The sequence below is a fragment of the Odontesthes bonariensis genome, chromosome 19, assembly GCF_027942865.1.
Source record: "Odontesthes bonariensis isolate fOdoBon6 chromosome 19, fOdoBon6.hap1, whole genome shotgun sequence".
Taxonomy (NCBI): domain Eukaryota; kingdom Metazoa; phylum Chordata; class Actinopteri; order Atheriniformes; family Atherinopsidae; genus Odontesthes; species Odontesthes bonariensis.
In genome coordinates, this window is record NC_134524.1 from 12275410 (window position 1) to 12290881 (window position 15472).

General features: G+C 39.8%; 1 protein-coding gene across 9 annotated transcripts in view; it reads right to left on the minus strand.

Moving 5' to 3' along the window:
* Positions 1 to 15472, minus strand: part of LOC142369539 (adhesion G protein-coupled receptor L3) — a 215222-nt gene that overhangs the window by 13683 nt on the left and 186067 nt on the right. For all 9 annotated transcript variants that reach the window (XM_075451891.1, XM_075451888.1, XM_075451890.1 and 6 more), the window contains 3 exons: positions 14440 to 14660; positions 9611 to 9677; positions 7825 to 7916 (listed from right to left, as the gene is read on the minus strand). In XM_075451891.1, the coding sequence (XP_075308006.1) occupies positions 7825 to 7916; positions 9611 to 9677; positions 14440 to 14660 (380 nt within the window). The remainder of the gene's footprint in view (positions 1 to 7824; positions 7917 to 9610; positions 9678 to 14439; positions 14661 to 15472) is intronic.

Sequence of the window (15472 nt, forward strand, 5' to 3'; positions counted from 1 at the left end):
TTTGAAATAAATTGTACAAATTGTTACCATTAAATTATGATCATCAGAATAATCATGTTACCTCGTATAAATACAGAGCAAACAAGACCATGCTAAACTTTTTAGGTAGTTTTCGCTTCAGCCATTGGTTATACGAGGCTTCTTGTTTCCATGTTTTTGTTATACAAATTAGCAGAAATATCAAGAGATGCAGGCATTTTTAGAACGAGCTGCGTGACACAACATAATGACGTTAATGAGAATGATAGCTTTGTCATATATCAGTTGCGGTTAAACTTCAAGCCGGCGTAACCGCAAATCGGCCTGGGGCCCTTATTTACTACAATGGCTTAGGCTAAAAGGCTTTTATTAGGGGCAGGACTTGTAATATTTTCATTCAATGCCTATTTTGACTCGATAAAAAAACCCTCCTATTCTTACCAGAGCTTTTTTCTTGAAAGACATACATGTATACCATTTGCAACAGCTGACTTCAATGAAGTGGTTCACAAAGATATAATCAAACAGCACCATTGTACATTACTCTGACAAATATTAAATCCAGCTGAACAAAATGTTACAAACAGCATGATTATTCTATAATCATGCGTAATATAACGTATAAAAAAACGTGCCGGGTGCTTGGTGTTTTTAATTCTCAGAAATTCAGATAATAATGATCTTATGTGGTAAGAGAAACAAATGTAAAAGTTACCCCTAAGTGAGATTACCTCCAGCTTTGGTTTCGACCAATCACATGACCACATTTTGAGCGGTGTCTTCATGTCCTAATTCAGTTTGACCTCCAGCTGATAAATGTGAGAACCACATCTATGTTGTAGTACTAATATTTCCATACAGTGGACTGTGAAGATACACGTGCCATTTAAATATACATCATACATTGTCACATCTGTAGGCTATGTATATCTAGGACTGGAGTACTGTGGGCTTACTAATGCAGCCTTCAAAATGACTGAGTGCTCCACTATTAATCACGTTAATGATTCAGAGAGGAAGCCAGATGGATTTAGGTGCTGATTTCTTCATACGGGGGAGGAAATGAAAGATGGCATTATAGGAAAATGACCCATCCAAGTTTGTCTTACTTGATCTCAGGCTCATAATCCTGATAGCTGAGCAACATGAAGAGAACAGAAATATAGAAAACAGAAATAAATGAATCACATAAAATAATGGGGTTGTAATCCAAAACGCAAGGCTTATATAAGCACAATGTGCAAATTAAGACAAAGAGAGGGAAACAATGCACGGAGAAGAAAGATGGTTTGTTTGGCAGAGGGGGATCAAAGCTCCATACACAGCAACAACATCCAAACATCAAGACCAGGTAGTCATACATTTGAAGAAGGATTTGTTAGTGATATTCAGGTGCTCACCACAATTATCTAATTTCACAGAGGTATCGTGTTGTCCTCATAAATGCTGGCAGAATTTAGCATTTAAGCTGTTCTAAATAGGCCAGGTGTGAGGCAAAATAAATGATTTATGAAATCACCAAGGAGGACATTAAACATAATTTTCCCAGGGCTGTCGAAGCGACCTGGTGGGAGAGGTACTTCATTAAGGCAACTGCTCCTGGTTTGGACATGGAAACGCAAGCAGTGAGCCTAAAACCAACCAGAAAATTGTCCTCTCACTCGTGGCAGTTTTGTTCGAAGGACGGTGGATTATAGAGACACACAAGGTTATAAGAAACGCACCATGAGAGAGGACAGGAGATGAAGAGGCTACATGACTCATAACAGAACATGGCATATCTTCTTTTGGAATTAGCAGATATAAACTTGGGATGATTTTGACAATTGCGTGGTAGGAGCCTGGAGTCAATACTTAAGAAACAGCATAACAGTCACTGGAAAGCAAAGCGACCGCCTTTCATTTGAGTCCTGCCTCAAAGCCACCAATACAATATCACTAACTAATGATCCTCTCATATTCTCAGCATCATTAGGTAGACAGTTTTTTTGTGAAATGCACGCTATTAAGGAATAATTCTGATAAAATGTGGATTTTTGACAGAGTACAGGGTAGCTTTTGTTTGAACGCTGGGTGAGATGTAGGACGTTGGAGATTTGAAACTTTTCTTCCAGAAAATTGTGAACGGCAGACACTTACTTTTGTAAAATTTTATGAATGGATTTGAATCGTTTTTGCAAATATGCTCATTTGAGAGCAGTAAAGAAAAATGCCAAATTCAGGCAACGGTTGACAACTCAGGCTATACTTTAATTCTCTTGGGGGTTTACTTTTTCATAATAAAATATCTGAGCTGCCACAACACGGGCATGACTTAGTCTATTTTCTCTACATGTTTTCCTTGAGAAAGTTGTTTTCCAAATTCAATTTTTAATGATAAACCTCTGGACTATGACAGCATGTGTTTTAGTAATAATTTTCGTAATCAAAATACTTTGTAGAATAAAAACATATCATCCATATCAATGCTCTGGGACGATTTTCAGGAATCATCAACACTGCATTATAAAAGCTCATTACTTTTTTTCATGCTGAGCCGGACTTCTTTTTCTTTTTCTTTTTTATTTATCACAGCCCTGCAGTGCCTTGACATTTTGGTACAAGGAATTTGTACTTTTTTAGATCAATCATAATTGGGAAATGGTGTTAAAAGGCCGCATTTATATTTTTTTGTGGAACTGACCAAACAAACCCAAAAAACATTCTGGTGAAATATTCAGCTAAACCATTTGAGCTCACACCAATGGCCTTCTCCTTCTATATGACCTTTTACTGAGCTGGCTTTGGTACATTGAGAGAGAAGATTATATACTCCATATGTATGTGGCTGGGATAATTCAAATTAGCACCAAAGATTCAATGGTTGAATGAATTTCAAATTAATTTTGAATTTAGGAAAGAAGACCAAAGTTCTGGTCCACCTCTTCAAATTTAGAACCATGCTAGAATGCCAAAAATAGCATCGTAGTTTAAGCTCTTGAGCTCAACTATCCTGCTACAAAACCAAAGCTCCATCTGGATTGATGTGCAATATACTACAGACATACTTTCTATTTTTGAGGGCTGCAGCAGAGTGCTTTCAACTGAGAAAAGTGTTATTGTTCTAATTATTGAACAGATTTCAAGCAGAGAGCTACTTCAGACTGTGGCATCAAATTACCCATTTCCTACCAAATGGCTTCATTTGCTTAGGTTCCATTCATTGCAGTGTCACAGATCATTTAAGTATGAGATTGCAATTGGTCAATTCAACTGGTTTCAAATCTTTATAGGGTAACTCCATTGACTGTTTCTCAGAAGAGAAGAAGTGCTGTGATCAGCCCAACAGGGTTAATTATTTCCCCAAAGGCATGCTTAAAATGCTAATCACCTAAAATGGTTGAGACATCAATGCTACAAAGTTTTTCATGACAGAAGGGGCTTTTTTTAACCTTCAACATCACAGCGTAAGCATATTGCATGTGTGGTATTTTCTTTTTTTTTTTCTTTTAAATCTGCATAGGAGAAAATCTCAGAACTAACACCTGGAAATGTTCAGCCTTCAAAATATGCTGTATTCAGAGGCAAATTTGGAATTCAATGTCACAACAGTTTAAAAGTCATCTTGCTATCCATGAATCACAGCTGCTGGCTCTATTACGTGGTGTTGGTGGTGGGAAGGGATGGGGGGTGGGCTGGGACATCAAACACAATATCAATTCTACTCTACACCCTCTATTGAGAAATGTTGCATCTTACCAGTGCCATTCTACAATAACACATCCATCATAATAACGGTAGCTAAAATGTAGAGGGAAAAAAAAAATTGTGAGGTGAAAAACAGAGACGTCAAAGATAAACATGGCATAAGATAAAAAAGACAGGATATGAATGCTAATCAAAAGGAGAAAAAGCAGGCAAGAAGAAAGTGATGCACGTTGAATGAGATGAACCATTCATATTAAAACAAGGCAGAGTGATGAAATCTGAACAGAAGACTTGACATCAGATCATAACGAGGAACCAAATAGCAGAGAGATGAAACAAAAGGAGACACACCTGTGAAATAAGCTAAATTGACTTAATGTGCCAGTGCTATCAAGATCATCAAACCACCTCAACTCGATAAGTGATCTGCAAGAGAAGCTCAAATAAAAACTAAAGTATTAATCACGTCTCTGACAAGATAAAGCACAATGTCCTCTGAAAGCACAGAAATCCAATACCTTTGATCACAATCAATGATACATACTTGCTTTACTTCCTTTTCTCTCTGTCATGATAAACCAGTCACCTGTTGTTTGCTATGACAGAATTTGTGCGGCTGAGCAGTGGTCAGTTTTTCTGAATGGTGTTTGTGCAGTTGTGTGTTTGGTAATGTCTAAAAAAAAAAAAAAAAAACACATGAGATGAATGAGGGCTGACAAAAGCTGTGTGCATTCAACCCCTTTTACAACGACCATGTGAAACATCGCAAACTGTTCTGAAGTCAGTAAGACATGGAGTCACAAGGTCAGCCGTTTTGTACATTTAGGGGGTACAATGTTATAAATCACATGACACTGCTAACCCCAGTGGTCAATATTTTTTTTTGCTGCAAAATGAACGACACAATGCATCTTTCTACACTTTGGTACTATATGTTGACCAAAGGGATTTATTGTAAATCAAAACTGGAACAAGTAAGTTATATTTCTACTCAATAAATAGACTTTAAAAAAAAAAAAAAAGTAGTATTTACAAAACAGCTGTTAGAATACAGTAGACATAACATCCGGTCAGGCTGAGCAGTCCTTTTGTCACACTGTTCATTTACTCGAAGCTATCACGCATCCACATGCGGTCGGTGTGGGTTCAAGATGTCTGCCTGTGTTTCAGCCAGTGTTTAAGCCACAGTAAACATGTTATTCATAATAAATGCTTGAAATGAGCCGTGTGCGTTTATTAGCATTGTATGTCTCAGAGTGAACATACTGTACACTTGCATTTGTTTGAGAATCTATTGTTTGAGCATTTTCCCCTTTCAAACGGAGAACGTACTGCTAGCACAGTCACAGCCGTTCTCACATGACGAGCAAGCAAGAGGTTCATGCTGCAAAGAGTGCTCTGCATGTTCCGCCTGTTTAAATTTCTCCTGTTGCTCTGGTTTCACCCCATAGTGTGTTATATGTTTCATTATAGGTGTGAATGAGAGCTTCCATGGTTATCTTGACTCTTTGTGCCAGCGTTGTCCCAACTTTTCTTAATGAAAGGATGGCAACAGATCCAAATTGAGCCTCAACATTGCATAAAACAACAACAATTCTTTGTTTCAACACTTGATATTTTTCCAGATGATTCCAGTCTAAATTAAATTTCTAAACTGGCTTATAAACTGCCCTTCTCTTTCTGTCATATTAAAGTAACTGCAGTATCGGGACAGGTCACACTTTGCTTAAAAAGGAAATTAACTCACATGCTGCTGTGAAGTTGTGCTAAAAAAAAACAACAAAAAAAAAAAAAAACACTGCCACACTTCGCTTTGAAATGTTGCATCAAGCTGGCTGAAGATCTTTTTTCAATGCCTGTACCACTTAGCAGAGAAGAACAGGGCAGACAGGGGCCACTATGCTGAGACATACCCAATGATTTGATGCCACAAAAACAACCCAGCCACAACACTGTCCATACAGCAGACTAATGTGTCCAAAGTGGCTTAAAGTGTGAGGCAGACGGAGAAAAACAGAGCAGAGGCCCTTATCCATCACCACACACAGGCAGCAAAACAACTTTTTACTATTTGCAGAAAAAGCCGGCCCTGAGAGCAGCCAGCTGGAGCTTATGTCAAGGAGAAGAGAAAATGCTGTGTCATTCCACTGAGCAAAGTGTCCCTCTAAACAACCTTTGAAACTTGTACAAGTGTCATTTAAAGGGTTTATGAAACGCATATAATGCACAGGTGATGGCACTCTGCGTTCCCACGTGGAGCATGAGACCATAACCTGTGCAGTACAATAGAATGCCTTTTGAGTTACACTGGTAAATATTTTCTGGAAATAAAACCTCACACGGCGTTGTGAGTGGAAGAGGTCACCTGTAGTGATAAATCAGCAGAGTTCACGCCAAACAATGCAGTTCCCATGTCTTTGAGTTCATATTTTTGGTTTTTACAGCCCTCTGAATTTACAGTTTTGATTCACTCTCACTGATCTTCTTTTGAACTTTGTCTCGGCACACTCTGCCTAATCACATGTATGCATGCACATAATCATTGTGAGTTCGTACAGATACTTTTCTTTTCACCCCTCAATGTGGACGTTACTAGTTAAGGCAGTGTACTGTTGCTACTATTACCACAATAACAATAATAACAGTCATTTTAATGATCAAAGCAGCCTAGATTTTGTTTCCATAATATAATTCAAATCATTATCTATATTTATTCATTGTTCTAAGAGGAACTCATTCAGGTTTCCAGAGATGTTTTTTTTCTCAGTATAACAACACCAAAACATAAACCCAGCACGATAAGTTGTTGTATTGCAATAAACGTGAAGTCATTGCCTGAAGACAACTTTGCCTCGAGCAACGATGTAACAAGTCTGATTAACATATAACATAATGCTGTTTGTTTGGTCTCCTGATGTGTCATCGCTGTGTGTGGGTTGTGTACTTAATTAATAACTACAAAGCACTGTGCATTGTTGGCTTTTTTTAACCCCAGAGGTAAAAGTGAAAAAAGATTTCTACATTCTATTCCTTTTCAAAAGCATATTTTTGGTATGACAGCAAGAATGTACTGTGAAGTTATGTAGGTACATGACTTGCCAAACTATCATGGATCAAAAATATAAAATCAATATGTATATACTGGAACAATTGGTTCTAAAATACACACACAATGTTCAGTTGGGTGTGTTGCATTTCTTTAATACCGGTCTGTCTGCACAGCTCTACCATTCTGACTTACTCCAAGTGCTCCTTTAAAGGTTATTTTCACATCGAGGGATTTTCTAATTTACAGACATATGTATTTGACTTAATGTTAACAAATATTTTCCACTATCAGATATCTTCCCGCCGGTGAATATAGTCCATCTGATATTTGGCTTCAGTTTGGCCAAGTAATAGTTTGGCTTCAACGACATTGACATTAACTTCTTCAGTTAAAAGTACTATAAAGTATCTCAAGTTTTATTTGATAATCTGTAAAGACACCAAGGGAAGTTTGCAGCCTACAGTTGCTGTCCCTTAGGCTTTAAATTATCTGAACACAGCCAGGTAAAGGCAGATAATCAGACTAAAACATGACACACACACACACACACACACACACAAATTATTATTCATCAGCAGCATGTCAACACCAAGATAACACCAGGTCAGGTCTGTCAGATTGGCCTTCTTCTGGCCTTTTTCTTGTGCAGACAAGAATATTTTTCAGATAATGGCAAAGGCGCAATAGAATACCTGTTCTATTTTAACCTGGACCAATGCAACCTTTCAAAAGATTAGAGGTGCTTACCTTGCAGGCTCAAGCTTTTGTACCCTTGGGCTGGGTGTTCACAACCTTAGGCGCTTTTAATTACGTTACAAAATATCAAAAAGGGGGAGGCAAGAGAAAATGCACTGCTTGCAAACAGGGGGTTGAATGCAGAGTACTAACCTAAAGTTTATCTTTTACCAATTAAAAGAAAACTGCGCGTAATGTTAGCTGACACCAAGTCTTACTTCCAGACACCCCGATTCAGCTGTCGGAGTGCGATTGGGGGAAGTGTGTCCATCACGCTCACAGTGAAGGATCCTTTCAGCCTGCAACAAAGCCTCACAAACAGTGCTATTTCTAGACGACTTTAATGGATATCTGGGTGATCTCAATGCTCTTACTTGATGTTGTCCAGGCAACCGGAGTCTGGTTTCAGAATGGCTGTGTGATGGAACATCTTGTAGAGAGCGATGCCCAGGAAGATCACGTTGAGCTATGAGACACGGACAGACAGAGTGACAGGAATGAGGATTCTGTATTTCCTGTTACAGCGTCATTCATTTATTCTATATCAAGGCATTTTGTTGCACAAAATTCAGAACACAGCAGCCAGACTGGAGTTCCCTCTTTGCCAAACAGAGCACAAAATCCTATGAAACCCTTATGGTGGTAAAACAGACTGCACAGGGACCGCTGAGACAAGACAGCTGCATACTTGTACATGGGAGTCTTTCCATCCGACTTATCCACACTTGTCTCATCATATTCGCACTTAGAGTGAAACCCCAGGGGTTTACTGCCACTGTGGCTGCTTTCGTCTTACAGATGGAAAATAAACGTTTGCCAAAGGTTGAATTTTTTGACGACAGAAGATATTTCAGCATTCACAAATTCAGATCGCCAGCTATGTTGTAATCGCCGGCCAATAAAAGGTTGAGATAATATATCAATGCCTTAACAGACGAGAGAAAATAACAAAACCACAGAAGTTGAGTCTAGCACATCTCAGAGAGACTTTTGCCTCCATCTTTGCCAAATACTCTGTAATTAGCTAGAAAAATAAATAAGCGGTCTAATATTTGGCTGCTGCATTTCAAAAGGGGAAAAAGATGGAAAAAAACTTAAATTAGATAGACCCACTCTAGTGTATCTCATTAATTTTTTTTCTCTCTGTGAGCTGGTGATCACAAAAATAGAAAATGAGTCAATTCCGGTCACAGTATGGGGGTCGGTTCTGAGGGACTACTCAAAACTTGCTGCAATAAGTCTGATGTCACGTACTTTGCTCTTGTACACAGGTGACATTCAGCTGATACGAGGAGAGATTTAAAGAAAACAAAACTGGCCAACCTTCATCAAATTTGCCAGGAATTGGATTAAACCCAAGATGTAGCAGAGGAATTCTTTTTAATCCAAGAAAAAAGAAGCTGCATTGTGAGTGATTAGTGAAAACTTCAGCGTGACACAGAAATATGAACGTGGCAACCAGATTGAGACATGTTGGAGCAACAAATATTAATAAGGAGTCGTGTTTGCAATAGCAATTTGTCAGTTTTGTTTTTTGGTTGTTTTGTTGTCGGGTATTTTTAAGTTTATGTGTTGATGCCCAAGAATGATTACAATATCTGTAGATGTAAATATTCAGATGAACACTGGTCTCACACCAGATTTGAAGGAGCTGGATAAATACGTTCTCTCTTAATATCAAACCACGGCTGTCCTAGTTCTGAGAGGCACAATATAAGTGTGTTCGTCGCCACATAAAGCATGTGTACTCGCACCCAGAGCTGACTTTGTGAGAAGAAGATGGAAAAAGGTTGTGGAGTATGAGCTGGAAGGGGAACAAAATCAATCATAATCGCAGTGTGGATTACTCTAACACTGCATACTGAGCAGAGTTCACTCTCTCTTTCCCTACTCCTCTGTCTCTAGCTCCCCACCACCCAAAACTGTCTCAGCAGTTGACTGCAGCGAGGTGACAAACTGCGATATATTCTCTACACCCCTCATTCGTTTTTCTGGACGGCTCCGTGCCTCGCGGTGGCATATATGCTCACCAGGGCAGAGAGAAGAAGGAGACAGGAGCTAGAAAAAAGGATCTCTGTGGACCATTTAAGCGACGACCCGCAGGCTAAGTAGGGTTAATGAGCAGAAAGGGAGGGGGTGAGAGAGAGGGGGGACGCTTACCATAATTATCAAGGTTGCCGGTCCTATGAAACTCCAAATGAAGTACGTGTCCAGGCGAAGCCAGCAACTGCAATGAAAGAGAAAGAGTGAGAGGTGAAGGGGATGTGAGGTAAAGGAGAGGATGGATAATATGAGTCCACAAAGTGAGGGGGAAGGGAGAAAAGATTTGAGGTTATAGCTTTATACTCTTGCTCAGAGGATACAGATCAAGTAGGAGGCTAGAGTGACACAGAGGAATAGGCACTTCAAAACACAGTGGCTCTAAGTGGCTGAAAGAATCATGACCATTGGTGAGAATTTGGAGGAGAGGCGCCTTTCAGCTTCAATGACTGCCATCATGTTGACCTTTCATGGCCAAAACAGGTGTAAGGTGTAAAGTAAAAGGACCAAACTGGAAAAGCGTAAAGTTGAAATCGCAAAGGATGAATTGAACAAAAATCTTTTCTAATTCAATTTGTCTAGTTAAGATATCAAATTACCAATTATGGATGATGCAATTCTTTTGAAATTGAATTGGAACTGCGACGCTCTACAGAAATCGGATTGACCTTGACCCTGGCAGACATGGCTACACACTGTCCGCACTCACCAACTTGTCTTACATGTTCGTGTTAACTGCGATTACTTTGTTGGACTGCCATAATTACGTCAACAATGATGAAAAGTGCCCTGCTGACCTTACACTTCATATCAAAACAATACAGAATGTCAATTTCCCGCTGCTGAAGAAACCTAAATACTGTCGAGAAGAAAAGGGGCCAGTGGAAGGTGACAGTGCTCTTTTGAAATGGCAAGAGAAAGAAATCTGATTCATGACCTGTAGTTGAATTATTAATCTTTTAATCTCCGCTACTGCAGGAGATAGACGCCTCCATTTTTGGCCGCTGGAAAATTACACTTCATACCGCAGCGTTGTCATTCAGTCTGACAGAGAGTGAAAACGAAAGTGGCAGAGAATTAGCTGTAATTCGATAGCATTTTAAGGCCAAATTGAGTTGTTTGGGCCACTTTAAAAGGGATTTAGAAAGTGACCGCGCAAAAATGTCCATCTGGATCTCTTTGGAACATTGTGTGAAACTATCATAACCATTATAAGAAACATTACTATCTGTGACAATAAAAAAAAAATGTACACAGAGTCAGCACAATGGGAAAACAAAGAACAATTTAATGACAGATTTTATTCTTCTTCCAACAAGACAGAGCCTCTCAAGCATTCACATCATTAGCAACTTAAATCCTGTGAAAAGCTTTGCTGGAAGTTTTTCTTTTTTGGAGGGCAGATTATGTCTTTATTTAACAACTCTGTACAGCATCAGACAATACTCTGAGAGAAGATAAAATACTATATAACAAGTGACATGACAAAGAATGACTGTTCCTTTGCTATTACCGGGACTTGAGACGTCTCCCCCTTGCTGTTATCAATGGATGAGTAGGCAACATGGAAAAAGAAAAGCATATGGACACAAAAAGCAGTGAGCATACGCAAACAAAAGCTGAAAAACATGCACCGAGCTCTGGCAGCTCATCAAAGCACACGCTCAGAACGCTGCTGTGATAAATTATGCTCAAGGTTCTGTTGTTCGCTTTCGCCTTCTTCCTCCTCAGATCATAGTGAGATTGAAAGAGTTGGTAGGTGGCAGGAGCTGCGGGTTGTCATTTTCTTTCTGCCTCCCCTTACCTCTTTTTTTTTTTGCTTGTGTCTGGCTTTTGGAGCATGCACAGCTAGTTTTCATCTCCCCTCCTGGCGTGCAACTTTTTTTTGCACGGATAGCGAGCAAGACAAAAAAAGCAAAAAAAAAAAGCACACAAGTGCCAGTCTGAACATAAGCCACACATGTGCCTACAGGTGCAAGTAGTTTTTTGACTCAGCCTGATCTAGTAAAGCGCATTTTGCATTAGAGAGTGACCATCATGCATCATGTGTGGTAACACAACATAAATTAAAAGGTGCCGCGTGAAGTTCATGACCACCACTGGTATCAGGCAATGGTTTGATCAGCAGTTGTTGTAGTATTTTGTTGCATCATATTTAGCTTTGATTATGGTGCGCAATTGACATGTAATCCATCCATCCATCCATTTTCTATACCCGCTGAATCCGTCGGTCGGGTCGCGGGGGGGCTGGAGCCTATCCCAGCGGTCAATGGGCGAGAGGTGGGGTACACCCTGGACAGGCCGCCAGTCCATCTTACAGGGCCACACAGAGACAAACGAGACAAACAACCACACACACGCTCACACTCACTCCTAAGGACAATTTTTAGAGACACCAATTAACCTGACATGCATGTTTTTGGACGGTGGGAGGAAGCCGGAGTACCCGGGGAGAACCCACGCATACACGGGGAGAACATGCATGACATGTAATCAATTCGAGAAATTAATGCAACAACATTCATTTCCATCCAGAGTTTCATTAATATTTCTCGAGGACCCTGTATTGATTATGGGAGACTTAGATGGCTTCATAAAGCAGCGCATTCAAAAGATTCTCAATTATTTAAGTTGGGTAACACATTTATTGGACTGATCATGTTGCTGAACTGAGACCTGACCTACTGAAGCAACTCAAGATCATAATGCTGCCCTCACAGGTTTATACAGCATACACTAGTCATGATGGGTGCGGCACTTCACCTGCAACTCTTCTTAACCTGACACGCTCATCTCTCTGAAGGAATAAATCTGAACTCATTGCTTCGGAATCCAATCTTTATTGGCAAATTGAAGATTTTTTTCCCAATTGGCCTTCCTCTTAAGTGGCTTTATTCAGCTACACAGCTGATAACAAACTTTTAAGATTTTCATCCAAACATGTTTCCTCCTTGAACATAATGGCTGACTGCTAGCCTTCCAGGTTTTCATAATACTCTCAATCACATGACCATCACCTTGCTGCTCCTTTGAAATATTCAACAGCCAGGTAATATCCAACAGAACTAAACATCTAATCTAGTTTTGATATGTATTATAGGAGAGGAACTGGATTCAGCATGTTAGTTAGGCCTTTAGGATACAGCAGTTGAGTGTGTGTTAGCTGGTATATACAAAAAGACAAATCCCTTCCACAGTTGGCCTTTTAGCCACACACACACCTTTGCTCTGCATGCTCAGTGGAACAGAAACAACTAACAGGCCACTGTATCAGCAACCAGATTACTCAAGTTCCCAGGAAGTTCTACCTCCCTTGATGTATTACTTTCATTAAAGTGGAGAAGAAACACATCTTTGTTTTGCTGACCACTGGCAGCCTCACGGGACTAGCAGAGGGTTAATGCTTTGCCCAAGACACATTTGGAGCAATCCCTGGAGCATTTCACTGGGAAGCCAACTCGTGTCAAAGATTGCTCTTTGATCTCAAACTCAAACAAGGAACCTCAGCAGCTACTTCACCATCATGTGCACAGTTATTAAAAGTTGCTCAGTATTATGTATCTTCAACGTGTTGGCTACTTCAGCTCAAAGTGACCCCACCCAAGATACCACCGCTATGGCATCAAAAATCAATTTGCGGCAGGATGAGGTGCCCCCCCTCCCTCTCACCCAAGCCACCACCACCTTTTGCTATTCACCACGTGTCACGCTTTATCCCTTCGCTCATCCCTCAATGGCAGCGTATAATTGTTCCTCCGGTGGCAGGCTTTAATTATTCACATGATGCCAAGGCTCAGGCGGTGGCAGCTATCGCCTCATCCATCACCAAGAACTATTGCACCGCCAATCTACAAATGCACTGTCTACTAGTTGTATGGCAGTTTATGTGTGTGTGGCATACATGATAAACATCTCAGCAGCAAACTGCTGATGCTGGTCTTCATTATTTTCAGATGGGTTAGAGATTAACAGAGAGGAATGGAGAGTTATCATCTGCTTGGTATCACACTGCTTTATAGAATGCAGTATATTTCACAGAAAATATTTGGGAAATCAGATCTTATGGACCTTCTGACGGAAACACACAAAAAAAATCCAGTTTATAACTCTGTGTCTTTTTGTTAATTTCCTCTCACTTTCTTGATATCTTTCAATCTCCACCTTTCTGCTCATACTCACAACCTCCTCCCTAAAACATCTCCATTCCCGGTCTGTAATTTGTGCATCGTAAAATGCTGAAGATAATAGCCTGACATGAATCCAGCAATGCCATCAACTGAAATTAGCATTTTTTTTTCCTGTCTAAACAATGTTCAGTTCAGCAGTGGGGAAATGTATGAGTAGCTATTCTGCTTCATTAAAAGCTGATGGTAATAGCCATTGCAGCATCATCCATGAGATTATTAAAGTCATTGAAACCAACACAAACAGTTCTCAAGTTTTTAATAGGCTCTCTGTGGCTGTGGATACACTCAGAATCTCTTCTCTAAAAAAGTAGATTTTGCTTTTCTTCCTCAAAAGTTGAGCCACTAACAAACTGAAAAAGGAGTTCACAAAAACAATACGGAAAGAGTAAAAATATCCCAAGACTTGATGTCTGGATTGTTTTATGTGCACTGGAAATTATAATTCCAATAATACATTGTGACAGTATCTTCCTGTGGAGTTCTAGATCGTAAACAACAATTGATTTCTATGCTTATAGTTTATAAAACACTATTTTTAATTTTAAAAAAATGCAGTATCACACCTATTTACAATGGTAAATAGTTTAAAGCAGGAAAATATATTGTGTAGTTTTTACTTAATCCCAATAACATGTTTCGTTTTATGTGGATTATTGTTCTATTCTTGAAAGCTAACTATGTATACTAATGCATTGGTTTGAATTCTTCCAAAACAATTATCCTTAAATGTCTCAAAATGGAGGCATCTCCACATGTACTCACACTCGATCTGTACCATAACTGCGGTAGTCCACCGCAGCCGACACGGCCACAATTAGTGCGGGAACTCCGTAGCCCACCAGATAAAAGTAGCGTCGGCGTGAGTGCTCGCTCTCGAACACCTCCACCAGCATGATGTAGAGCTGTACGCCCTCGAGGAACATCCATGTGAACGCTGCCAGGAAGAAGAAGTGCAGCAGGGCGGCAAAGACAGCACAAGCAATCTGGGAAAGTGTTGTGGTAGAGAGAAAGAGAGACATAAAAAGGGAGAATAAAAGAAGGGAGATGTCAGCATTACTCCTGAAGACAAATTTCAATCACTCTTGACCCTTAAATCCTTTATTTCCTGAAAGATTAAATGGCATGCTAAAGGGCATAATGTGACTGGCAAAGTCAGTCATCTGAGTGACTATAGCAAGCAGCATTTTCTCACCTCTCCATGTTTGTGTCTCTAACAATTAGCAATGCTAAGCTTTGTTTGGATGAAGTGATTGGATGTTTGCCTGTAGTGACTGGCAGAGGAATGCTGCAGATCCTGAGCCCATGTGGTCTTGTTTGCTGTACTTGGCATGGATGAGAGAGAGATATCAAGAAGTGAAGTCAACAGTCCAAGAGCCTTTTAGAACTACAGCACGGCCAGGTGCGAGCACATAATGTGGTTAAACAGTTTCTGAACTGATAAAAAGAAGTACGGGTGAGACATGAATCCAGCAGACTGACATTCACGTGAGTGTACGTGCACAATTCTTATATGGACTGATCCAATTATTGGCACAGTTGAACATAACTAGCGTATTTTGTCACTGAAATGGATTCAATTAAATAACTAAAAGGTTGAGTGGACATTAATTGCAGTCCAGAAGAACGATCTTACTGCTGGGCTGTGAATGCTGCCCATAAAATGTTATGGAAGGGAAAGGTGCAGGCCTAAAGCATTATCTTTAACTTCACAGGAAGTCAGCTTTGTGGCTAAACTATGGACTGTGTTTTTTTACTTTTGATAGTTATGATATTCAAAGAGAAGAATATAGACATG